At 42.4% G+C, this 25,184-nt stretch overlaps 1 protein-coding gene across 2 annotated transcripts in view; it reads right to left on the reverse strand.

Moving 5' to 3' along the window:
* Positions 1-25,184, reverse strand: part of SDK1 (sidekick cell adhesion molecule 1) — a 646,617-nt gene that overhangs the window by 79,704 nt on the left and 541,729 nt on the right. For both annotated transcript variants that reach the window (XM_034784003.1, XM_034784002.1), the window contains exons 26-30: positions 20,975-21,090; positions 19,959-20,148; positions 17,115-17,213; positions 7,197-7,391; positions 2,721-2,922 (exon numbers count right to left, since the gene is read on the reverse strand). In XM_034784003.1, coding sequence (XP_034639894.1) covers positions 2,721-2,922; positions 7,197-7,391; positions 17,115-17,213; positions 19,959-20,148; positions 20,975-21,090 — 802 coding nt within the window. The remainder of the gene's footprint in view (positions 1-2,720; positions 2,923-7,196; positions 7,392-17,114; positions 17,214-19,958; positions 20,149-20,974; positions 21,091-25,184) is intronic.

The raw sequence follows: 25,184 nt of genomic DNA on the forward strand, positions 1-25,184 counted from the left end.
CAATTTGTTTATGTCCCTGGGCACATGACTAATAAGTAAGTCCTCCTGCTATGCACCAGAAGCCACTGTTTGATATTTTTTTTAACACGCAATACAAATCTACATCTTAACTTCTTGGACACCATATTCTCAGCATGCCAATGGCCTTTTAGATACAACCTTACTTACATTGGCAGGTCAGTTGGGGACTCGGACTGCAATGTGAATAACTTCTCATAGGCTGTCAATGGCTTCAGTAGAACTTTAAAAGAACTTTAATTCCAGCATATCAGGTAGGTCTACACTTTGAGCTGTGAGTGTGATTCCCAGCTTGAGGAATCAGATTCACGCTAGAACTAGAATGCTAAAAATAGAACATTGACACATCAGCATGAATGCCCGGAAGGGCTAGCTACCCCAACTGCATTAGAATATCAGGGTTGGAAGAGACCTCAGGAGGTCATCTAGTTCAACCCCCTGCTCAAAGCAGAGCCAATCCCCCAACAGATCTTTGCCCCAGATCCCTAAATGGCCCCCTCAAGGATTGAACTCACAATCCTAGGTTTAACAGGCCAATGCTCAAACCACTGAGCTATCCCTCTCCACCATCCTTGTCCAAGACACTAACCATGTACTCAGGGTAGCCAGCCCCTCCCACTGGTTGCGCTGCCACAGCTACATTCTATTTTTAGCCCACTAGCTCTGATCAAGCTAGTGCGAGTGTCTCCCCAGTGCTGAGACATGCCCACTATCTCTCAGGAGCTAATTAAGGCTGGATAACACAGTTTAAACACTAATGTAATCTATACATTTCAGTATGGAAAATACAGATAAAATGGCCCTAATTTCCTCTGAAAAAAGGTCAAGGGCTCCCACAGAAATAATCACATTGCATTGATGGGGTGAATTTTAACATAAGCCTCTATTGAAAGTTCTGTAACTATTTGTATTTTCCAGAGCACTGGAGTCAGAGGGCTGGAAAAGATGACCTACAAGGAGAAACATTATGTTAAGCTGACTGGTCTGTAATTCCCTGGGTTGCCCTTATTCCCCTTTTTCCACGACAGCGATTATCTTCTAAAAGTCATGGAAGATGGGAGAGATTCCAGAGGACTGGAAAAGGGCTAATATAGTGCCCATCTATAAAAAGAGAAATAAGGACAACCCAAGGAATTACAGAGCAGTCATCTTAACTTCAGTACCCGGAAAGATAATGGAGCAAATAGTTAAACAATCAATTTGCAAACACCTAGAAGATAATAAGTTGATTAATAACTGTCAGCATGGATTTGTCAAGAACAAATTGTATCAAAGCAACCCAATAGCTTTCTTTGACAGGGTAACAAAACTTGTGGATGGGGGGAAGTGGTAGATGTGGTATATCTTGACTTTAGTAAGTCTTTTAATACTGTCTCCTATGACCTTCTCATAAACAAACTAGGGAAATACAACCTAGATGAAGCTACTATAGGGTTCCCAGAGAGTAATTATCAATGGTTCACAGTCAAGCTGGAAGGGCATATCGTGGGGATCAGTTCTGGATCCAGTTCTGTTCAATATCTTCATCAATGATTTAGATAATGGCATAGAGAGTATAGTTATAAAATTTGCAGACGATACCAAGCTGGGAGGGGTTGCAAGTGCTTTGGGGGATAGGATTAAAATTCAAAACGATCTGGACAAACTGGAGAAATGGTCTGAAGTAAATAGGATGAAATTCAATAAGGACAAATGCAAAGTACTCCACTTAGGAAGGAACAGTCAGTTGCACACATACAAAATGGGAAATGACTGCCTAGGAAGGAGTACTGTGGGAAGGGATCTGGGGGTCATAGTGGATGACAAGCTACATATGAGTCAACAGTGTAACACTGTTGCAAAAAGGGCAGGAGTGCTAAGCAAGACACAAGAAGTAATTCTCCCGCTGTACTCCGCACTAATACAGCCTCAACTGAAGTATTATGTCCAGTTCTGCGCCACATTTCAGGAAAGATGTGGAAAAATTGGAGAAAGTCCAGAGAAGAGCAACAAAAATGACTAGAGATCTAGAAAACTTGACCTATGAGGAAAGATTGAAAAAAATGGGTTTGTTTAGTCTGGAGAAGAGAAGACTGAGAGGTGACGTGATAACAGTTTTCAAGTTTATAAAAGGTTGTTGCAAGGATTAGGGTAACAAATTGTCCTCCTTAATCTCTGAGGATAGGACAAGAAGCAACGAGCTTGAATTGCAGCATCAGCGGTTTAGGTTGGACATTAGGAAAAACTTCCTAAATATCAGGGTGGTTAAGCACTGGAATAAATTGCCCAGGAGATTGTGGAATCTGCATCACTGGAGATTTTTAAGAGCAGGTTAGACAAACACCTGCCAGGAATAGTCTACCTAATACTTAGTCCTGCCACGAGTGCAGGAGACTGGACTAGATAAACTCTTGAGGTCTCTCTCAGTCCTACAATTCTATGATCCTATGGTCTACTATACTAAACATTGGGGGAGGAGCCTAGAAATGGTTAACTCTGAATTAGATTTGAATCAACTCTGAATTAAATTTGTGGGACATCCTTAGGCAAGTTACTAAACCTGTGTATCTCAGCTTTGCCACCTCTAAAACAGGGATAGTGACCATTACTTACCAGCCTCACAGAAGGGCTGCGAGGTTTCATTATCTAATGTTTGCTTAGTGCTTTGAAATGATAAAATATTTGGAATGGTATGTATTGTACACTCTGATGTTATGTAATACCTCTCAATAACACAGGACGTTGCCTCATGACTGATGGAAGAGGAATAGGTTTTCCATTCTCCATTTGGTAGCTCCCGCATTTGCACAGTGAAGTACCGTATTGGTGAAGATCCATCACTACCAGGAACCCATTGTAACTGCAGGCTCTGTGATGACACCTCAGACTGGGGTATCTTCAGCTCTCTGGGAGGCGCTGGCCGCTCTGCAATTAAGCAAACAATGGGTATTACAGTGGGAAGAAACTCAAGCTAGACAAACCTAGAGATGCTCATGGAACTTCCCAGATGCAATACAACAGATTACTGAGCTGCTGCTTTTAAATTTGCTGCATGAAACAGTGAAGAAGACATTCTGTACCATATCTCATGTTTCAGTTGCAAAGAGGAGTGTTAGGAATGATCCTTGTCTCTCTAGGGAAAAAAAAAGACACCTCTAGTTGGCCATGCCCTCAAATAGCCAGATCTTGTAATCAATAAATTTTATATCTCTAGAGACCAGAGTACACCTTCACCCTCTACACACACCTCCTTGGACAAAGAGCTGCTCCCTTGCCCCAGCATACATGGGAGGAGGGTATGCGTCAGGGTGCACTGGAGTGTGGTGGTCAAATTTCACTATGCCTGATCCCTCATGGACCAGCAGCAGAAGTAAAGGAGGCCACATTGTTACTCTAACTTTCACTTGAGCCAGCTGGTCGAAGATCTAGAAACCACACCCATCTTCCTGTGGCTGCCGTTGTACACAATGTCAGAGCACAGTTTGGCGGAGTGGAGAATTGGAGCCTAAGTGCCTCATTCAGCTCACTGGTCAGTCCCTCCCCTCTTTCTTCCTTCACACTTATTGACCTTGAGCCTGCAGAGGCAAGACAGCTAGTCCCAGCGCAGATGGGGAACTCTCCAGAGCAATTAATGGTTAATATCTTTCATATGAGGCAAAGAATGGGAATGCAGGTGCTGCAAAAGCCAGTACCTAACAGTTTGAATATAGATCTCCTCTCCCTTGTCAGTGTATCTGCTCACCCCATTGATTTCAATAGAGAAACTCAATAGAGTGAGAAATAATTGTTTAATTGTTTATCATGAAGTTTATTGATTCTGATTAAAATGTGTGGCATGTAATAAAGCAGGAATTGATTGGAGACACCACAGTGACTTGCCTTCAAGAAGTGATATGATTCAACTTAATCAGCACTTGTTTCCATAAACACACACCTCTGACTGCATGATTCGCCTAGCTTTGTATGAAGAGCACTTCATTCCCTCTCCCCCATCCCAACTCAAAACATTTCCTTTATGGCTTGGCATTTCTCTGCAGCACGCTCTTGCTGACGCATGAATGCCAAAAGAATTGTAAGCTATTAGCCATACAGAGGCCGCAAGTGCCAGTAGTGTGCATCGCAGAGTTAAACGTAAAGGTCACTGTCTTGCACTGGCAGGACTAGACGGTTTCAGGGTTATTCTATTAGATGAAGTGAGTACCTGGTAAAGTCTTGTGGGGCTTTAATACTCTCACTTGGTAAACTTTGACTAGCTTGCAATTTTGGGCAGTTCACATCTTCTATCCAGTTTCCCATGACAAGATTTTAGTCTGTTGTTAAAGTCTTGATGACCCATTAGCATCTTCTTTTTTGTCAAAAAAAATTCCCTGACTGCTAGTAGGAAACTATTTCTACAGAGGTCCCCATTACCGGAGTTTAGCCACAAGCAAACTCAAAGGTTAGCTTTCCCACAGAAGTAACTAAGCCAGTTCACAAGACTCAACGAGGTGACCAGATGTCCCGATTTTATAGGGACACTCCTGATTTGTGGGTCTTTTTCTTGTATAGGCTCCTATTGCCCCCCACCCCTGTCCCGATTTTTCACATTTGCTGTCTGGTCACCCTAGACTCAACAGAACTTTTTCACAGGCAGGGGCAAGAGTTTCTTGTTAAGTTTAACAATGGAGAATCTCAAGGCTCATCAGCTCCACTCTAACCAGCAGGTGTCACTATCTGGAAGGGCATTATAGTAAAGTGTAAAGGATCAAGAAATACCATGCTGTCTAGCTATAACTATTGCCATGAAGCACCTTGTGATAATTAAGTCATAACAAGCACCATATATATAAAGTTTTAGACTTGGATTTTCATAGGAATCTTGGTAGCGGGGGTCTACCATGCGTTCGCTGCCTCCTGCTGGAGATGCCAGTGCCTGACGCCCCCCAGCTTAAGGAAAATCCAGTCCGGCTGGGCAATCAAAAAGCCTTAGTCCTCCAGGGGCCTGAAAGGGCCAAGAGGAGACACTGGCCAATCGCAGTCCTGTTCAGAAGACTTGCCTGCCTCACCTCTTGTAATGGGGGAGTGCTGGGACAGGAGAGGAGCTCCTAAATGTTAACCCAGAACCCCAGGGCCAGATCAGGGCCTTTGCTTAAAACACTGCAACAAAATAGATACCTTTTATGTTTACTTGTTAGTTGAAAGGTGCAGACAGCCAAATTTGGAGTTTGTTTATTGCTGAACCATTTCAAGACTGATGCTGAGCTCACAGCATGGGCTGTTCTAATCCAGCTGGGCTACCACTAGCCTAAAGGAGTCAGGTGTCAAATCCTGACTGAGTTTCAATGAGACTTGGATGCCTATCTGTTTTAAACTCCTTTGAAACTTCCATCTTTGTTTGCTATTAAGTGAATTTTATTAGTAGAGAAGTGAATATTCATTCATGAAAGCACACACTATAAAGACTTTCATATTCGTTTGTTTCCTAACTGAACAGCTGCACCTTATGCATTTCCCATCATCTTATTGATATGAGTGTCACCATTTTTCTTTCTCTCCCAGACACACAGACCAGACAGCTGGTCTCAACTTTATGGGATACATGCAGGGACACGTAGCCAGCTATTAGAGAGGGAAAGGTTTTGCTTTATATAATGACTCTCACATTCAAGATATCCCTACGGGCTTGATGATAATGGAGAACATTGTTATTGCAGTGAAAGTGGGAATTATGCAGTGAGCTATTATATGCTCAGCAACAGCTAATGTGCAGCGTTGGAAATTAGAATGGCTATTTTTGAGAAAGAGAATGTTTCCCAGGACATTGGGGTTCTCGTCTACACTTTATTGGAAAGTTCCATGCATTTTTTAACCTTCCACTTGGGCAACAGCAGTTATGGGTGAGGAGATCTCAGGCTTATCAGTCTGGAAGATGGATGGGACTGTTAGCATGTGTATTTTAAAAAAATGTCTACAGGTATTTTCCTTCCCTGGGGACGGCACCTTGATGCGATAAGAAAACTTGTGTGTTCCACTGACCCTGAGAGCTATGGCAGTGGAAGTTTTAACTCCTGGTAGGGCCACCCAAGCTGGACAGGTCAAATGGTTGGGACCAGACAAAAACCCCCCGCCCCACTGGTCTTCCAGGTTGTGGGTGGAGCAATAGGCCAACAATGGTATGCTTGTAAAAAAGTTATAGAAACACAATAAAGTAGCCATTCCAGAAAATAGTGAGATACATAGGGATGGCGGAGCCTTGTTCATGCCCCTCACATCGATGGTACAGGAAGGATTCAGATTCAGGTTCAGATCTAGAACTTGTTGGACAATCATATTTTATGAACTGAGAAATAAAATGCAAAATCCCCTAGTGTTGCACAGTCAGAACTAGGCAAGAGCCAAAGTCTGCAAGCTGATCCCACACTCGGCAGGAGGGCTACCAGTTGAACTATCAGGCTTGCTTATGTTGGGCTTTCTTGTTATTGCCTCCTCATGAAATGTGGTTCTACTCTGAAAAGTGATTCTGTATAATTGGTATGTTGGAGTTCCATGCTTATTTTCTCTCAGGCCAATCAACTTTTCTTAGTTTACAAGTGAAAAAAAAAAAAAACGTTTTTCTGTCAGATCCTCAGACTAAATTGAGGATCTCCAAGGCAAGTGGGATTCTTTCCTGCTTATGTGAAAATACCAGTACCAAAAATTCTACAGATCAGATTCCGTCATCTCTTATTTTTTCTATAATATTTCTGAGGAATCCATCTCCTTGGTATTTAACTGGATTCAGTTACACCTGTGCAACCTCATTGTCACCAATGAGGTTCCACAGGTGTAAATTGACGGCAGAGGTGACTCTGGATTTGGAATATAATTAATAATTTTGAGCCAGATTAAAATCTGGGGATGCCCTGGCAGTGTGCATTAGAGCCAAAGAATGGAATAACAGGGAAGTCCTTAGGTCAGAACTGAGGTGCAGTGGAAGGGCAGCGTGGGGGAAGCCTGCACAGTATCTGCTCACAGCTGCCTCTCCTAATTAGTGCAATTAATTTTCCTGAGACTGCTGCCTAAATGTTTTATTTAGAAGTTCAGCATAGACCTGAAAGAAAATATCTGACTGCAGAAGGAGGTTGTACATGGTCAACACACTGCTTGATGGGAAAAGTTCAATCTCCAACAATCCATCACATTCATTGTGCTGGTGAAGCCAGGATGACTACAGGCATTACCCCTTTTTTCTGTAGTGATTACTGTGGCTTCCAGAGGCTCTCCCCAGCCCTGTCTGGTCTTGGCAGATGTCCGGAAGATGTATGCAGACTCAGGGCTGAGATCGGTAGCTGTGAACTGTCTGACTGTTGAGCCAACTTCCACTGTGGTGAACTTGTTAGGGCTGCTGGTTGCCAGGCGGTATGCAATTTGATATCCTGAATTCATAGCAACAAAAGCAGAAGAGCGAAGAGAGGTTAGGGTTGTTTTTCAATCTTTTAGTGGGGGAAAAATGCCAAGACTATTAGTTCATCCTAATTACTTATTTATTTGAAGGCAAAACAAAGTAATTCAGCTTTATAACAACCCCTCCCCCAGCCAGATGCAGTACATTATCAGGGAAATTACACACGTTGTGATGAATGGAAGGGCCTTCTGAGTATTAATCCACCATGAAACTCGTTTCACTTTTCATCCTTCACCAGAATGGGATATGAAAACAGTTTAATCTTTCCTGAGCATATTGGTACACTGAGAGAATGCCACAGGAACCAATAGAGTCCACACAATTGACTTTGACAGGCCAAGTCATTTAACTGAAACTAATCTCCCCCTACTGTTCATCTCCCCCCCGACACCTACACATTTACTGCAAAGGAGAGCATGCCGATTGAGAATTTTTTAAAACATGGGCATTCAGATCGCTTAGGTAGTGCAACTTTCCTATCTCACACACAGTTAATTCTCACATCTGTTTGGAGTTATCTTTTTTCATCTTTCCTGCCCACGTGTAGACCTAGAATTCATGCTGTAATTGATGCTACAAGTCTCTTTCTTTTAGTCACCTGGTGTTCCTGCTCTTCTCCTTCACTGCAGAAGATCAGGAGACTGTGGGGTCCTGCTTGAAAAATACCCCTTATGCTGAAAAGCTGATACCGCACTTCATCTGTTTAGTAGATTCTGCTCTGTCGACTCTAATCTCCTCTCAAGCCTTTCTGATGGTTATGAGTTTACAGTTTATCACACATTATTAATGATCCAACTGTGCAAACTAGTGTGTCCAGGATTCTCACACACCACAAACAACAACTGTCCCCCACAGAGAGAATACCAAATGTTCAAACCCATTCTGAAAATGCTAGCAACTGCACCAGGTTCTCTTTCTCCTGGAGCTCATTGGCAACTTTTAGTCCAGCGGCTATGTTCCAAAATCAATTCATACTAGAACTTGTGTGGTGCTCCATTGTCCAAGTCAGAACTGTTAAATGCTTCATCAAGTTACAATGAGAGAGGGTAATGGCCAAAAACCCCCCACAAAACAAAACAGCTGAACTCAGTTGTGACAGATTTCTGCCAAACCTTTGCTGATCTTCTGAACTACAAACAGAATTAGTGTGCCTTTCAGAGAGAATTCTGTATATGAGTATGTGTATTATCTTGTGAACCATAGAATTTACCTGGGATACAAATGGTGTTATATGTGTATGCAGACAGTGGTAATGATGGGGATGGTGTGTCACAGGGTGATTGGCCCCAGTAAATGAAGTAGGTACAGCTCCCGGGTACGAGAGCAGGTGCTCCCATTTGGCCAATTAGGAGGGATGCTTGGATTAGTCAGGAGACGCAGAGAAGAGAGCAGACTGGTTCAGTCAGGAAAGGCAGGTGAGAGCTGCCAAAGACCAGTGGGACTGGAGGACGTCCTGGAAGGAAGCAGAAGGTATTTCCTGGGGAAAAGTTGAAGGCAAGGAGAGCAGCAAGAGGGGTTTGCTGGCTGCCATCTCCAAGCCGGAGAGCGAGGACCAGAGAGGGGAGTGGCAGAGGAGCTTACCTGCTGACATCCCAGGCCTGGAAAGTTGAACTCAAGGTAACTATGAGAGTGCTAGGGGGAGTGAAAGATGCTCCCAGCAGAGAGGCCATGGGGTTCCTGCTGGGAAGAGTGGGGCTACACTCCAGTTGGAAGGGCTGGGGTGGCTGTCCTGGAACAAGGAAAAGAGAGGACTGACAATGTCCAGGCATGATTGTCTGTGGCATACCAGTCTGTGGTATGTGGGGCAGCTAGGGGCAAGATGTCTTGGGTTTTAAGGACTATATACACTGGGTGTGGGAAATAGACTATTTGGGATTTTTGTTGGGGATGATTTGAGCTATGTTTTGGTAATGGTAATGTTGATGGACTAGAGGTTAAGTTTGCATGGAGTTATGGGGACCCTGAAAGGGGAAACTGAGGCAAATGAGACTGTCTTGCCATGGCCTGCTGCAGGAGGGTGATCCAGGTGGGGCCACCCTATTCCATGTTGTTACTGATTGAATTTCTCTTCCTTGTATTTCCCTGTCTTTTTCTTTGGAGGCTATAAAGAAAGCTGTGGCAACCGTTAGCACTGGGAATCTGAATGCTGGTACTGTATGCTGCTGTGACCCAGAGTTTCAGACCCTGTGGCTACACAAGCACAAGGGTAGGAGACCAGTCTTCCTTGGTATTCAAATTACAGCAGGTGAAAAACAGAGAGAGAGCCAATGGTCTGAGCCCATATAAGAATAATGACATATACAGATGATAGACTGGAAGACCAACATTTTCAAACCTGAGTGCATAAAGTTAGGCATCTAAATAACTAGCTTGCTTTTCAGATTACCTGTAGCTCCAATTGAAGTCACTAGGGGCTGTGAGTTTGCAGTACCTCTGTACATGTAGCCACTTATTTAGGTGCATAAACATGGATTTAGGTGCTTAATTTTGGGCACCCAAGTTTGAAACTTCTGGCTTTGGAAAATAAGGTGAATAGTAAGAGCTTGGGTAGTTTCTCAGAAACATTATAGGCCCAGCTGAGATAGCACAGATTAGAAACCTGAGCGTGTGGTTTAAAGTGCTGTTCTACTATGAACAGGGACTGTAATATGACACAGTGAGGCTCTACATGTACTTGTCTCTTGTAACAGGGTTGGCCATCTCCTAAGCACCCTTTCATGGCCAGAGCTTGCTTTGCAACATCCTACCTCTGTTTCCCTCTCTTCAGGGTCCCTTAAGAACGACACATAGATTTCCCTCTGGGTTAACACCACCCCTGCCATGGGCGGGTTTAGTAGCAGAAACAGTTCTTTGCCTGGGGTGTCATTAACACAGTTTAATAACAGAAATAGTTCTTAACAGACCACAGGATCCCAAAATAAAGACCATGACCCTACAAGTCTATACTTCGTGCGGGTGTCTTCTCTCACAGGCACAACTTGCTCTTCTGTCCCAGACTGTTCTCACAGCCCATTCTCCCAGCTCTTCCCAGCTGGAGCTTAGCCTTTGGGCAGCAGCATCTAGGACCCAGACTTTGAGACTTAAATGTCACCTGGGTTTTCCCACAAGTGCCTCCTGATGCCTGGGCTCCTCTCTGACACACCCTTGATCTCAGGTCTCCCCTACAGGGGCCCTTCATACTCGCTGTAGTCTCTACAATTTCCTGATCTCTCCCCACTTCATTGCAACCCCCGGCTGCTTTTCATAGAGGAGTAATCACATAGATCTCTTCCAGGTGTTGGCTAGCACCCCTGTTACATTTCTCCGTCACTTCCCGATCAAATGTTTTCATTTGATGACTATAAAGATGGTTTTCCAAGCTTATAGCTCTGAAATTCATCCTAAGATCTGAACATCGAGCTATGGACTTTCTGGCTGTTGCATCGCTAATAAAGAGAGTGCAATTAGGGCTCAGTTAATAAGTGTGTTGATGACTCATGAGCCAGAAGACAATCCATCTTGCTCTCCCAAAGCTATACTGGTCTGCAGTGTTAACAGGAAATTTAGACTAACATTTTCACAGTTGGGTGACTAAAACTAGGTACCTAAACAAAAAATGATTTGATTTTCATAGGTCCTGAGCACTCACAACTCCCAGTGATATCTCAGAGGTACCCAACTTTGAACTTTCCAGCCTTACATTTTTCGGGCAAGTATATGTAATCTATCCCTTTTGACCTTTAGTTCCAAGCCTCCCATCCGTCCTGCACTCATCACCATGGTATTTCAGCATCTTTAACACTAGAGTAGTCTGTCTTATTTAAAGTCCAGAGAAAGACACATCAGTAGGAAGAAGAGGAAGGGATATGTTGTGATCGTTTTGTTTCTGTACATGTACAGAAAGCAGAACTGAGAGCACAGATACAGGTGACCAGAGTGGGGGAAACAGTAGAAAGAATGCATTGCGGAATTTATACAGTAGCAAAAGCTATGAAGAAAGAGGCAGATAAGAAGTACAACAAGAGAAGAAAAGAAGTAGTAGAAGGACCTGGAGGAAAAACATGGAATATTAAGAGAAAAGCAAACTCACTCTATCTACTATCAGAGGGGTAGTCATGTTAGTCTGAATCTGTAAAAAGCAACAGAAGGTCCTGTGGCACCTTTAAGACTAACAGAAGTATTGGGAGCATAAGCTTTCGTGGGTAAGAACCTCACTTCTTCAGATGCAAGTAATGAAAATTTCCAGAAGCAGGTATAAATCAGTATGGAGATAACGAGGTTAGTTCAATCAGGGAAGTCTTTGTTTAATCCTGATTAAATGCATCTTTGGATAAATGCATCTTTGGTTTCTTGGGTCACTCCCTCCTATGTCAGGATTAAACAAAGACTGTGAATGGCTATCCAACTACAGAAGCAGTTTCTCCTCCCTTGGTGTTCACACCTCAACTGCTAGCAGAGCACCTCACCCTCCTTGATTGAACTAACCTCGTTATCTCCATACTGATTTATACCTGCCCCTGGAAATTTCCATTACTTGCATCTGAAGAAGTGAGGTTCTTACCCACGAAAGCTTATGCTCCCAATACTTCTGTTAGTCTTAAAGGTGCCACAGGACTCTCTGTTGCTTTTCACTCTATCTAGTTGTTAAAGGGTAAGTATGTTAAAGGGCAAATTATTGTTAGGCACTTTCCTCCCTGTTCTAATCCCTCTGAGCTATAAAATAAAGTTATAAGTATTAGAAATGAATGCAAAGAAAAAAGTGTATTACAAAATGCCAAGACTAAATGATAGACAGATGTACAAATTAATCAAGGAAGTAGATTGACATACAGGAAATTATAATAACTGAGTTTTTAGAAAAACAAATTCTTACTACTCTTAATGCTCGTTTAACTGTTAAGAAGATTAACATGTAGACTCACTTGTGTCTGACAGCTATGCAAACTCCTTCAGTGCAATCTGAAAAAATACAAGCTATCACCATTCTCTCCCACATTTGTTTTGCTGGCTGGCAGTCTGGGAAAGCATTCCCCTTCTTGGTGGTTTCAAAAAGAGTTTATGAAACCAGAGACTCCAACCTTCTTCCCGCAGATGTTTCTTCAGAAGTTCAGTGTTCCTTCCCTTCAGTCCACCTACCACCCTGAGTGGAAGGTGTATATGCTACCACATCTAAAGCCCAACTCACTCTTGTTATCACTAAAGCACCTGAAAGATAGTTGGAATCTGCATCTTTGGTTTCTTGGGTCACTCTCTCCTATGTCATTCTTTGATGTTCCAGAGTACTCAGGAGACAGTCATGGAAGAGCAATTCTTGTCTTGTTTTTGAGTGACACAGAGGCAATATCTGAAGCATGGAGGTCTAAACCATAGTTGAGTTTGGTTAAATTAAGCTGAAGTGAAATTAAAATGATAAAATTATTAGGTTGATGAATTTTAGCAACAAAAGGATGGAAGAATGCAGGAAGAGTTGGGTTAAATCAAACAAGGCAAATCAATAGAGGTAAATGGAAAGTGTTCAAAGTGAAATTAATACATGCCGCAGGGCATTAAGAAGCAATGGAGCAATAACTGCGAAAGGAGCTATAAAGGCTCCTGCCCGATGAACAAGGAAGCTCGGAAAGGAACAAAGGATAAGAGATTTCCTGCAATATCTACACTGAAAACGCGGTAGTGCGTCAGTGAAGACACTACCTAGGTTGATGGGAGAACTTCTCCCATCCGTGTAGGTCATCCACTTCCCCACGAGATACTAGTTAGGTTGATGGGAGAATACCTAGGGAGAGGGGAATGAAAATTCCCCACATCCAGTTATGCAAAAGCCCCAGCCTTCTGAAGCTTTGCCCTGTGGAGAGGGTGATATGTGAGGCCAAGATCAACGGCTCAAGTTGTATAAAGGGAAGATTGAACTATTTCTGGTGGTTCTGGTTCTGAATCTGATTTTGTAATGAACTTGTAGCCCTGGAAAAAAACAGTTGTGGGTTTTGAAGGACTGACACCTACCACAGCCTGAGGTTGGAGGTGGGGTGACTTCTTGCAAGCTTTTTAGCATGTGTCTAGGTTCATTTTTGTTAACGTTTTCTCTGAATGCTTTAACCTTAAGAATAAATGTGCTTGCCTACAAAGAGCTGTGGTAATTTGTGACCGCAATTACAGCTGCTCATAGCCTCTGGAGAGACGCAAAGTGCAGACGCTGGTCTGTTTAGGTAGTCTGGCTTGCTGGAAATATCTCAGTGTCGGCAGGGAACTGTGCAGCCTGGAAAAACCCCTCAGAAGGGAGAGGAACACAGGTCTCTACTCAAGAGAGGTGATGGCTGAGGAGCCAGGACCCTTGAGTAGGAATACAGCAGTTGCCCTGAAGCTGTGACTGTAACTTTAAGGTGTTTTAGCCTTTTCCTTACTCTTTTCCCACACAGAGCCTGATCCTAAACCCATTACCATCCCCGGGGAACCTTGTCATTGACTTCAGTGGGCTTTGGATCAGGCCCCCAGTGCATAACAAAAAAGTAGATACACTCTTTAGGAATTTCTTTTTTTTTAAATGTGCTTACATTTGCATGAGTATCTTTTAAAATACTTTTTGCGTGTCTGCAATCAGTTTCATATGCCTGTGCTTTCTGAACTGAATAAAAGGCAACAGTTTAAACTGCCTATTAAATGTTAGGTCACTGTAACACAACCACTTGATTCCCCAAAGCAAACAGGCAGGAGAATGACTACAGACAGTGAATACTAAAGCATCTTTCAAGCTCGACACCATACAGAACCGACAGCACTGCTCACATGGCCGATAAACACTCACTAATTTGTCATAGAATTTAGGAAAAGCTGAATGATATTGAGAGGTTACAGCCTGCCTGGTGCAGAAGCCATCCAGATTGTTTATTTTACCACTTTTGCTATTTAAGGGCCAGGGTGCGTGCAAATGCAATACCGGATTAAAATGTGAATTTGCAAACATGGATTACATCCAATTTTTGTTCTAATTCTCAGACGAGTTCTTACACACAGTTTTGCAATAAGCTTCAGGTAAATGTTAGACACAAGGATACCATGAGGAATACTAACCAGGGACTGGAAGGGTGCCGAATGAGCTCTCATTTTCAGTGAACCGCTCACAGATATGAAGAGCACATATCCATCGTAATGCATCACTTTGTTAATGGTATGTAAAGGAACTGTGTCTCATGACAAGTGGGTGGAATGCAGAAAAAGAGGAAGAGTAGGGGCCCAGGTGGTTACTTCAACACTCCCAAAAGAGGAGTTAGAAATATCTGCAGCTCTCCATAGTAAAATATTTAAACAAACAAGTGTTTTTCCCTCTAGGTGTCTGCCAGTGTTGCATGCTACTAATCCCTCTCTGAAATGCTAGAACATGTTTTAATATGGATTACAAAAATGTTAGCTACAAAGGTGTTTGTATGCTCAGAGGGCCACACTAGCAGAGCAGAAACATTGATTCTAAGCCTTTGATTCTAATGTTGCTCTTGGAAAAGAAAAAAAAAAAAAGACATTTACTCTTTCCAGCACCACTGATGGTTTGCGGGGCGCCCTCCAGAGCTGTATTAACCTATTTTCACCACCATTTCCAGTTCAGTACACTTGGCTGTGATGGTTACAATTGCTTTCTAAAAGTTCACTGCAGTAAGAAGATTTAAAAAACAATACAGGAAAAAAGAGTAAATTGTAACCTTCATTTTCCAATAGTGTTACAGTGCTATGCTGTTTTTCACATATTTCTGAGATACCCTTCTTTTGTTAGAAGGGATCAGAAATACCCTCGATGGGTAATTCTTACCCTTTCATTCTGACGTTGCCAACTAATTACTTCCTTCCTTGGACCCTCATGTTATTATTTATCACGTTTATTGAGATAGTGCCTAAGAGTCAATCAAGAATGGGGCTGCAGTGTGCTAGACGCTGTGTAAACAGAGAATAAGAGATAGTCCCTGCCCATAAGGAGCTGACAGTCTAAACAGATAAGGCAAAGATCAGCAATGAGGCAGAGTGTGACAGAGGAGGTACAGTTTATAGAGTAAAGTATTTTTTTTATATTTTCCCAATATTCTTTATCAGTTGGAGTTTTCAATAGACACATTCTGTGCTTCAAATCCTAGTTTCCATTGAAATAAGCACATAGGAGGGTACTCCTTTATTTAAAAAACAAACAAAAAACCCAAACCACACACCCAACAACACAAACTGCAGGATTCTGTCTCTGACAGCTAACTGGTGCCAACTTTCATGCAACGACTTTTTTTCTTGTGTTCAGGAGATCCCTGCAGCAGCTGCCTTCAAATCACATTTGATGACTTTTGCTTCAGGTGCCAGGATTTCCTCATGTGAGTACTTTTGGAGGCCGTGAACCTGAGCACTTTCTACAGCTCTTGACCCAAGATTTGAACAAAATGTAAATAAACAGCCTGTAATTTAAAGGGACACTGTCAATCTAGTAAAACCCAAACTATGGGTCTACCTTAAAATTATCCTAATGCTATAGGAAATAATCTCATAATTCTAAATACAAACCCAAACTACAGCAATGCCAGGTAACGCTAGAGACAGAACAGAGGCAGCAGAGTCTAAAAGAATGAGCACAAGATGAGAAGTGAGGGTCTTAATTTCCTCATTTTTAAAATGGGAATTAGCATCCCTACCTACCTACCAGGGCTGGTGGGAGGATTATTAATGTTAGTCCAGAGTTTTGAAGACAAAAGTGCTATTTAACTACTCAGTACTTTATTATTAGAGGCAGGAATGGATTCATATATTGTAAACATCTTCATACAGATCCCATTGTTTTTGTAAAAGTTTGTGCACTGGAAAGCCATCTTGAGAGGTCAGGGTAAAGAAAAGGTGATAAAATATTTCACAGATTCTTGTAATTGAGTTAGCTACTACTATTGCTCTTGATGAAAAGCTAATTGTGAGTAAACTCCTTGTGACCTGACAGATGGTATTCTCCAAAGAAAAGTGATAAAGCAAAACACAAGATCACATACAACTAAGAGCTTAGGTGGTCCTGGCACCCAAGGGAAGAGAAAAACCAACTCTTCCCCTGCCATAGAGTAGTAGGCAACTCCCCAAACACTCATCCAAAAAGGATACAAAACAGAAAAATGGGAGACAATTTAAATATAGTGCCATGAAATGACATGTGCATCTGACTCATGGGGATCAGAAGAGTGTTACATTAGTTATACAGAATCTCACTGACCCTTCGGGTACGTCCAGACTACCCGCCGTATTGGCGGGTAGTGATCGATTTATCGGGGATCGATATATCACATCTCGTTTAGACGTGATAAATCGATCCCTGAACGCGCTCCCCCTCGACTCCGGAACTCCACTGGAGCGAGCAGTGGTAGCGGAGTCGACGGGAGAGCCGCGGCCGTCAATCCCGCACCGTGAGGACCCAAGAGAAATCGATCTAAGATACTTCGACTTCGGCTACGCTATTCACACAGCTGAAGTTGCGTATCTTAGATCGATCCCCCCCCCTAGTGTAGACCAGCCCTTTCAAACCCCAGCAAGGGGTACCACACTTCTCAGCTGACAGCAATGTAATATTTTAATTTGTTCATCTATGAAGTGGCTTGGATGTGCTTTCTAGTACTGAAAGCAAGAAGAATAAGCACATATTCATAGTTCTCCTTCTATTTTCTCTCCGCCTCTTCCTAACCATTGTGTTTGGAAATTTAAATGTTGCCTCTCTTACCCAGAATAATTCCATTGGGTTCCTCTGGTGGTTGCCACACAATTCGTACTGATGTCAGTCTCACTTCAGGGAACACCAGCCTCACAGGAGGTCCTGGGGCTGAAAAGAACAACAGAAATCACAAAAGTGGATATTACATACCAAAGGAACTGCTAGTTCTCTGACAGCTGCTTGTTTAAACACTTCTCTTTCTGCTTTATACAGAAGTCAGGCCAAGCAGTATCTAACCAGAACTCCAGAGATAGCTGTGAGCTTACGATGCTGTACATGCACACACTGGTTTTATTGTGAGGAATTCTGTGAAAGGCTGGGTGCCTCTAGTACCACAGAAGAGTAAATATAATACTGCAACCACACACACCCTAGAATGTTTTGCTGCACCTATAAAAGAGTGTTACAAGGATGCTTTGACAAATGAGTTCTGACCTATGTGAGAATGATCTCATAACAGCATAGCTGGAAATCCCTCTGAGCCAATCAGATTACACACTTCATCTAAGTCACTACATAGCTGATTACATTCTAGGGTGCGAGGCACCAAGCTACCTTTCCAGAGAGAGAGAATGTGTCAGCTTAATTCCCTTCATGTCTGTTGAAATAGAATAATATCATCTAACTCTGCTGGCAGCACTAGCTTTGAACTCCCTTCTGATTTTACATATGCATTTTGTACGTGTGTCTAGGCTCGAGAACCTTCGTGAGGTCAGAAGCTCATTAACACAGATGGCTGGCACCCAGGTTGTCCATCTCAGGTTCACAAGGTGAGTTTATGCGAATTCACAAATACGCAGGCTCTGAAATTCTCCGTAAGCACAAATCTCACCTGCACTCTCACTGATGATACTTTTAATTAAATTGAACTGAAAGAAGACACAACATGTTTATGTCAGGAGTTTGGAGATGGAAGAACAATTTGTGTCGTTTGCCAACATATACTTTAGGAGGGAACTGTTATAATGAGCTTGTCTTTGACAAACAACCTTAAACACTTCTCATTACATTCTGGTTTATGGAATTCAGAAAACACACTATCTCCCTGTAGAGTTTTGCTACAATAATCTGCACTCTGCCTCATCTCTTAGAAAAAGGCTAAGTTACCACACAGCTAGTGTGTTAGGAGAATGACTAAAGCAATGATTGGGGGTAATTGCGCTCTTCCTCTCTGCAAGGCACATCCTTAGTGCTTTGCTGGAGACAGCAGAAAATATTGTACTAAATCAGAAGTCTGAACATGTTCTCAGTCCAATGTAATTACTTCAATAAAGTTGCTTATGGAAATCTACAGTTATTTAATTTCTGTTGGGAGCTTTAGATCCAAAAGGATTTGGGGTTTTTATTTTTATTTATTTTTATTAGGAAGAATACAAAAAAAGAGTTTTCAACTGACACATTCTTTATACTTGCTTATACCTTACTGAAAATGCAGAGAAAATGGTCACCTTTAAGTGTTTGACATCTGTAAAGCTGAAAAATATTTTTACTGCTGACGTAAACTTCAGTGAAAATACACCAGGAATACTCTGTCCACAAAGACAAATTAAAGCAGAAACAGGGGGTGGCTCTAGTCCTTTCAGCAGGTCAAACTGCACAGAGGAATCTCTGAGATCATAGGAAGCATTGGAGGGGATTACAAGGGGAAGCCTATATGGTCACTTTTCAAATGTCAGTCTTATTGACCAGATCAAGCAGGTGAATGATTGACAGACTTGTGGGTTGGGTTTAAACAGCAGGCTGCAACTTTATTAATGTTACCTTGTGGAGGGGCACTTCATTGCCTGACCCGGCGCTCACGTATGAGGCATTTAATTAATTTGTTCCAGTGAGGGTTCCAGGGCTTTTACCACAAACCAAAAAATAACTTGAGGTACATCCTTCCTCATCTACTCAAGCACTCAGTTCAGCTGTGAAACCTCTTTGCCGTGGTTCTCTGCATAAGGAGGGTGGAGTGACAGAGGCCACAAAAGCATGAGAGGGGAACCTCAGTACTCAAAGACTTCAAAGTTCTTCTACTTCATGAGAGCAAGGTTCAGCTGTACAATCCTGGAGGTCTTGTTGACCTCTGGAAGCTGGCTCTTCTTGCCTCTACCCCCGGACACCAGCTGCAAGTTGTGACGAGTCAGCAATCGTAACAGTATAATAAGTAGGGCTCAGTGTCTGTCATGGAAGTTGAGGAAGTCATGGATTCTGTGACCTCTGTGACTTCTGCAGCGGCCACCATGGCTGAGCCAGGGTCGTCCAAACAAAGGGTGGGGGGAGAGAAACACAGCAGCCAGTCAACTGTCCCCATCCTCCCTTACTCAGCCAATGGCTAAGCAGAGAACTGAAGGGGGGAACCCCCTCCCTGTTGTGCATGCATTTTGACTTCTCTCATTCCCTGATGCCTACTCAAAGTACCTTCCCCGGTAAAGGCAGCACAGGCTATTCTTACTGGAATGCCAAACTCCATATCTCCTTCAGGCCCAGTCAGGGCTAGATTTGTTTATTGTGTCCTATTATAGCATTTCTTGTTTTACTGCTAAGATTGCAGTTCTGTAGAAGTTCATAATTGGGCTGTCAAACTTCACTGCAGCCTGGAACTAGCTCAATGAGGTTTGAATGAGTGAGAAATGGAGTTTTTTTCTTTTGTCAATTACGGGGGGAAGTGTTTTCAGTTTTTGGGCCCAGAACCTCAGCTTGCCCCCAATGCTGTGCTAATTAACACTAGCCAAAGATCAGATTCTTTATGTTTAAAATTGTAAGCAAATCTAGGCTATATTTTTAAGTTTGCATAATGAAAACAGCTTTTGTTTTAAAAAGAAATGCTAGAATGAATGGGAAGAACACTTGAGCGACCCATAAACTCACCATCATCCTTGGTTCTCTCTATGACTGGAGGGAAGTTAGGGACCCCATCTCCAATACGTGTGAACGCCAGCACCTGAATCTCATAAAGAACATATTTCCTCAAGCTGGCCAGCAGGACACTCTGAGTGTGGTTACCTCTCACTATTTGGGTCTTTGGTTCAGAGTCCAAATCTTTTGCTTTAAACAGAATCTGCAAGAATAAACACAACAGAAAAAGTATGGTTATCAATCATTATCCAAAAGGATTGCAAGAAAGATTGTATGTATTTTGGGTTCTTCCTGATCTTAAACTATAAAGCAACAGACTCAACTGCACTCTTTTGCACAGAGCAAACAGGTAATCCCATAGACATGAGCACTGGCTGTATATAACACAGAAGGTAAGCCATGAACTGCTGGACATGTGAAGGGAAATTAGTGATACTGCATGCTTGAACCTGAGAGATTATGACTTTAGAAGTCAGAGGGCATTGTTAGAAACAATGCAACTCTGTTGGATACTTTGCCCTCATCTCTGGTGACTGAACTGCAATGATCTGGGATGATGAGGTGAGTATGAGCAGGCCTATTCCAGCATCTTGACTGATATCCCTTTCTGTGGTCTCCACTTCGAGCTGCAGGTGTAAATTCCAATTCAAGGAGACATACCCATGCCAGTTTTGATTGAGTTAGCATGCTTTAAACAGAATGTAGACGTGCGATGTGAACAACAGGAGAAGCTAGTACATACCCATCTGAGACACTAGGCATGAAGTTGGGGTACCTAGCCCACTCCTGCTGTTCACGTCACCGTGGCAACACTTTTAGCATGCTAGCTTGACCAGAGCTAGTGTAGTTTATATCTCCAGCTCCAGGTGTAGACATACCTAAAACAAATCAGATCACTTCTCCGAAGAAAGAGACTATTTCCTGACCCTTCTCAAAACAGAAATGGGTAAATTAATATGCATCTGTTAGATAATAACTATCAAATGGAAAAACAGCCTAGCAAATGTATTAAAAGCTCGATTGTGTACCTTGTAGCCCAGGATAAGTCCATTTTGCTCTGGTTCAGGTACTGATGTCCATGTCAGTAGGATCTGAGTGGAGCTTACTGCTTCAGCTGACACATTGTCAGGGGGAGCAGAAGGAACTGCAATCATATAGAATCACAGACATTAGAGACGGGTCTTTCCTATTACGTCACCTCTTCATCGCCCTGCCAGCTCAGGATTGTTCCCCACAGAGCATTTGCTTCTGTCTTGTTTAGTCTAGTTTTCCGTGTCCGTTGCAAGACTTCTCCACAGCCTAAAACAGACGAAAGTCCATTTTTCTCTGATATTCACCCTATATTTCCCACTCTTAAATCTCATCCTATTTTTCCTAGCTCTATCCCTCCTTCTACCCTAATTTCTCACTAATTCTTCCATGACATTTGTGAACAACCAAAGATTCTAAATTACGGACAGTGCATTTCTGGGTGCTCATTTGTTTTATTTTTATAAAATAATAATAAAGATGGAAATTGGGATTTAAATGCTCAGCATTCTATATACTTTGTAATAATTAGAATCAAGTTAGCATTGGACTAATGTAAATATCTTTCTCAATATCTCTGTCACACGTTTTATTTCCCTGTGTTGAAAGCCAGAGATCCTTATATACTGGGAATTTATCTGAAGGTGCAAATCTGTTCCAACAAGAAGTTTTACATCTGCCCTGCTTCTTATGCTATCTGAAAGGAAATTATAGCATCTTGTGTAGAATTGGCAATAATTCCAGCCTCTGGATTGAGCCCAGACCTCCCGATTCACTGAGGACAGCTCCAACCGCCAAGCCTTTTGATTATGGTGTAGTATACAAAATGACAATGTTGTAGATCTATCACTGAGGAGCTCAGCTTGGATCAGCAGGGTATAAAAGAAAGACATGCCTATTTCATTTAAATTATAAAATGTGATTATTGGGCCTTATGAAACTAGAAATACGACTGGAGCTGAAATTACTGACTCCTCACTGACCTGAAAGCAGAGGGAATCTGCATCCTCTTACTATATTACCTCTCCAGGCATCACAGAAGACCCACACAACCACAACTTTAACACCATGCAGTTATGCAATTAAATTTGGAGGCTGCTTTTAAGGGTCCAACAAACACGATTTTATTTTGTCCCTTTCGTCTTTTTTTCTGTGCATTTCTAATGTCTGAAGGGCATAATCCTTCTTAAAGCACAATAAAACCTGCCAAGCTTCAGAGAACATTCATTTGCCAAGGAAGAGAATGTTACACAAGCACACGTGGAAAAGAAGGCTTGACTAAGGTTCTGAGTGCATCACCAAGGGAGCGCAATGCCCCTGAAAAAGCCAGCACTCTCCTTGCCGTCCAAACTGAAAGCAGAAAAAAAGCTGTTATGGAGGGCTAGCTCCTGAGGCTGCAAGCAGCAAGAACAGTATAATGAGTATGACACAAGAATATATATTGGGAAAAAAAATTCACCAACCCACATCCTGGTGCACTGAAGGTTAACCGCATATACAGTCATTTCTGAAACAATTTCCCTGTTAACAATTACCTGGGACATGAGAAAAACAGCACCGTCACACGACAATGCAGCAGACTGAAATCAGATTTTTTTCCCCTCTCTATGCTGAAGTGTTTTTTATCTTCTTCTAGATTTATCCCCCACAAGGATATAATTATGTTAAAGGAAAACAGATTGCCAGGAGCCATGAATGTCTTTGGATCCCTGCCATAACTTTATCTGTAGATCTTCACAAAGAGCTACTCCCACATGAATTACTTTGGCGGGAGAGGGAAAGGAATCCGAGTAAGTGTAAAGGAAAGCAGTCCTTTGCCAGCCTCATTTATTCATATTTTCTTTGCTTTGAATTTCCCTTTTTACAAGAGAAGACTTTATTTTTATGAATAATCTTTTGCTTTTTGGTCAGCTGCCATAAGTTCTCCAGAGTTCACAGAAGGTTGCTGTTGAAGCTGTGCTCACAGTGTGTGCATACATCTTTAGGTTGTGCATATGATCACTTATTCCTGCTAGCAAGAGTCTAAGTCTAACAATGCAGGAAGTGGAGCTTTCTGAAGATTTGCTAGCCCAGCCTCTTGATGCTCTCTCTCACCTCTCAGTAATGGACAGGGCAAATATTCCCCCAAATATTACCTCGGGAATGTAAGCACAATACCTAAATGGCAATTCTTTTTTTGTGGGTCAAGTGCTTACCAAATCTTTAGTTTGTCTCTGTTCTGGCACTATACTGCAAATCTTTTTTTGATGGTCATGTTTCTATTCCAAGGGGGGACCAGATTCAAGATGATCACTAGACAGAGGCTGTTAATGTGTGTGTTTGTGTATTGTGTTTAGTGATAAGGTGGTTGAATTTATGGTTGTTTTTCACCGGGTGCCACAACCAGAATACAATGTTGAAAAGTCTCAAAAGGATAAAGTGAAAGACACGAAAAGTTGAAGCTAAATGTTGAGACAATCTACTGTTCTCCATGAGCTAGTTAGAAGTAATGCCAACTGCATGGGGTACTTTGCGTGATCAGACATGGGAAACTACAGAGAATCTACTGGTATTTTCCACTGGACCTTAGCAGAAGCTCATGGTTTTGCAGTTCGTTCACCATCACCATAGCCTCATTCTGTCCATTATACCTGGAGTGCCTCACTGAGGTAGGACCATACATCCCTGTCCTGACACAAACATTCTCATATTGTAAATGCAACAAAGGTTCATAGTTCATCTCTGTGACAGTGTACCCCATAAGGCTTTATGGGGAGGGGGTGCTTATAAATGTATGTATGATATAACTGGAATATGTTTTGTGCTGCCTGTGCCATGTAACAGATCTCCGTAAAGGTTATGGTCTACTATATCTATTCATCCTATTTGTACATATATATCATTTTCTACTTAAGGGTAAGAATATGAGCTGTATGCTTGCTTGGGTTCTAAGTAAGCTTTGGGAGGCATTTGGTCAGCTTCTTTAGGAAGGAATTCGCCAGGTTAAGTACCTGATCAGGAAACGCTTGGGGAACAATACATCTTGGAATGCTCCAATCCACATGAGAAGTCTTCCTGGATGCCATGTGGAAAATGGCGTCGGCCTGTAAAGACTGAGTCATGCAGGGGCATGTGACTTGCCCAGGTGACTCCAGAACTCCATCTTTGCATAGGAGGGAGGAGGGGGGTCTCCACCCACAAGAGAGTCTATTTAAACCTGTGGGAGACCCCTCCATTTTGTCTTCAGCTGGCTAAAGAAGGAGCCTCTCCACCCCACCAGGATACTTGAAGGAGACTGAAACAAAGGACAGTAACTACAGGGGGTGTGAGTGATTGCTGGACCCAGGCTAAAAGGAGATTAGCCTGTAAAAGGGAGTGCTCTGGAACTGGTGAGGAAATTATCTGTATTTAGATTGATTAGACATAGATTTGCGCATTTTGTTTTATTTTGCTTGGTGACTTACTTTGTTCTGTCTGTTACTACTTGGAACCACTTAAATCCTACTGTCTGTATTTAATAAAATCACTTTTTACTTATTAACTCAGAGTATGTATTAATACCTGGGGGAGCAAACAGCTGTGCATATCTCTCTATCAGTGTTATAGAGGGCGAACAATTTATGAGTTTGCCCTGCATAAGCTTTATGCAGGGTAAAACGGATTTATCTGGGTTTAGACCCCATTGGGAGTTGGGCATCTGAGTGCTAAAGACAAACACACTACTGTGAGCTGTTTTCAGGGAAACTTGCAGCTTTGGGGCAAGTGATTCAGACCCTGGGTCTGTGTTGGGGCAGACGGGAGTGTCTGGCTCAGCAAGACAGGGTGCTGGAGTCCTGAGCTCGTAGGGAAAACAGAAGCAGGGGTAGTCTTGGTACATTGGGTGGCAGCTCCCAAGGGGGTTTCTGTGATCAAACCCGTCACAATCTCTTTATCAGTGTCAGTGACAATCCTTACAATCCATTGGTCTCTATTTTGGATTTTACCAGGAAAGTTCAACTGTCTTAAAAGATGCCACACCGTGGAGTGGTCCACTGGTTCCTTGTATTAGCTCATTTAAGTTAACTGAATCATTGTCACATTTTGAAAGTAAAAATAAAGCTGGTAATTTGTACCTCTTATGTTAGTTAGAGGTGATGGTTCAGACCTATGGCTATGGTAAAAATAATAGTGTTGCACCATAAAACCCTTTGTCTATAAAGTGAGTTAGACATTATAGGCCAGATCCTCAGC

The sequence above is a fragment of the Trachemys scripta genome, chromosome 10, assembly GCF_013100865.1.
Source record: "Trachemys scripta elegans isolate TJP31775 chromosome 10, CAS_Tse_1.0, whole genome shotgun sequence".
NCBI classification, from domain to species: domain Eukaryota; kingdom Metazoa; phylum Chordata; order Testudines; family Emydidae; genus Trachemys; species Trachemys scripta.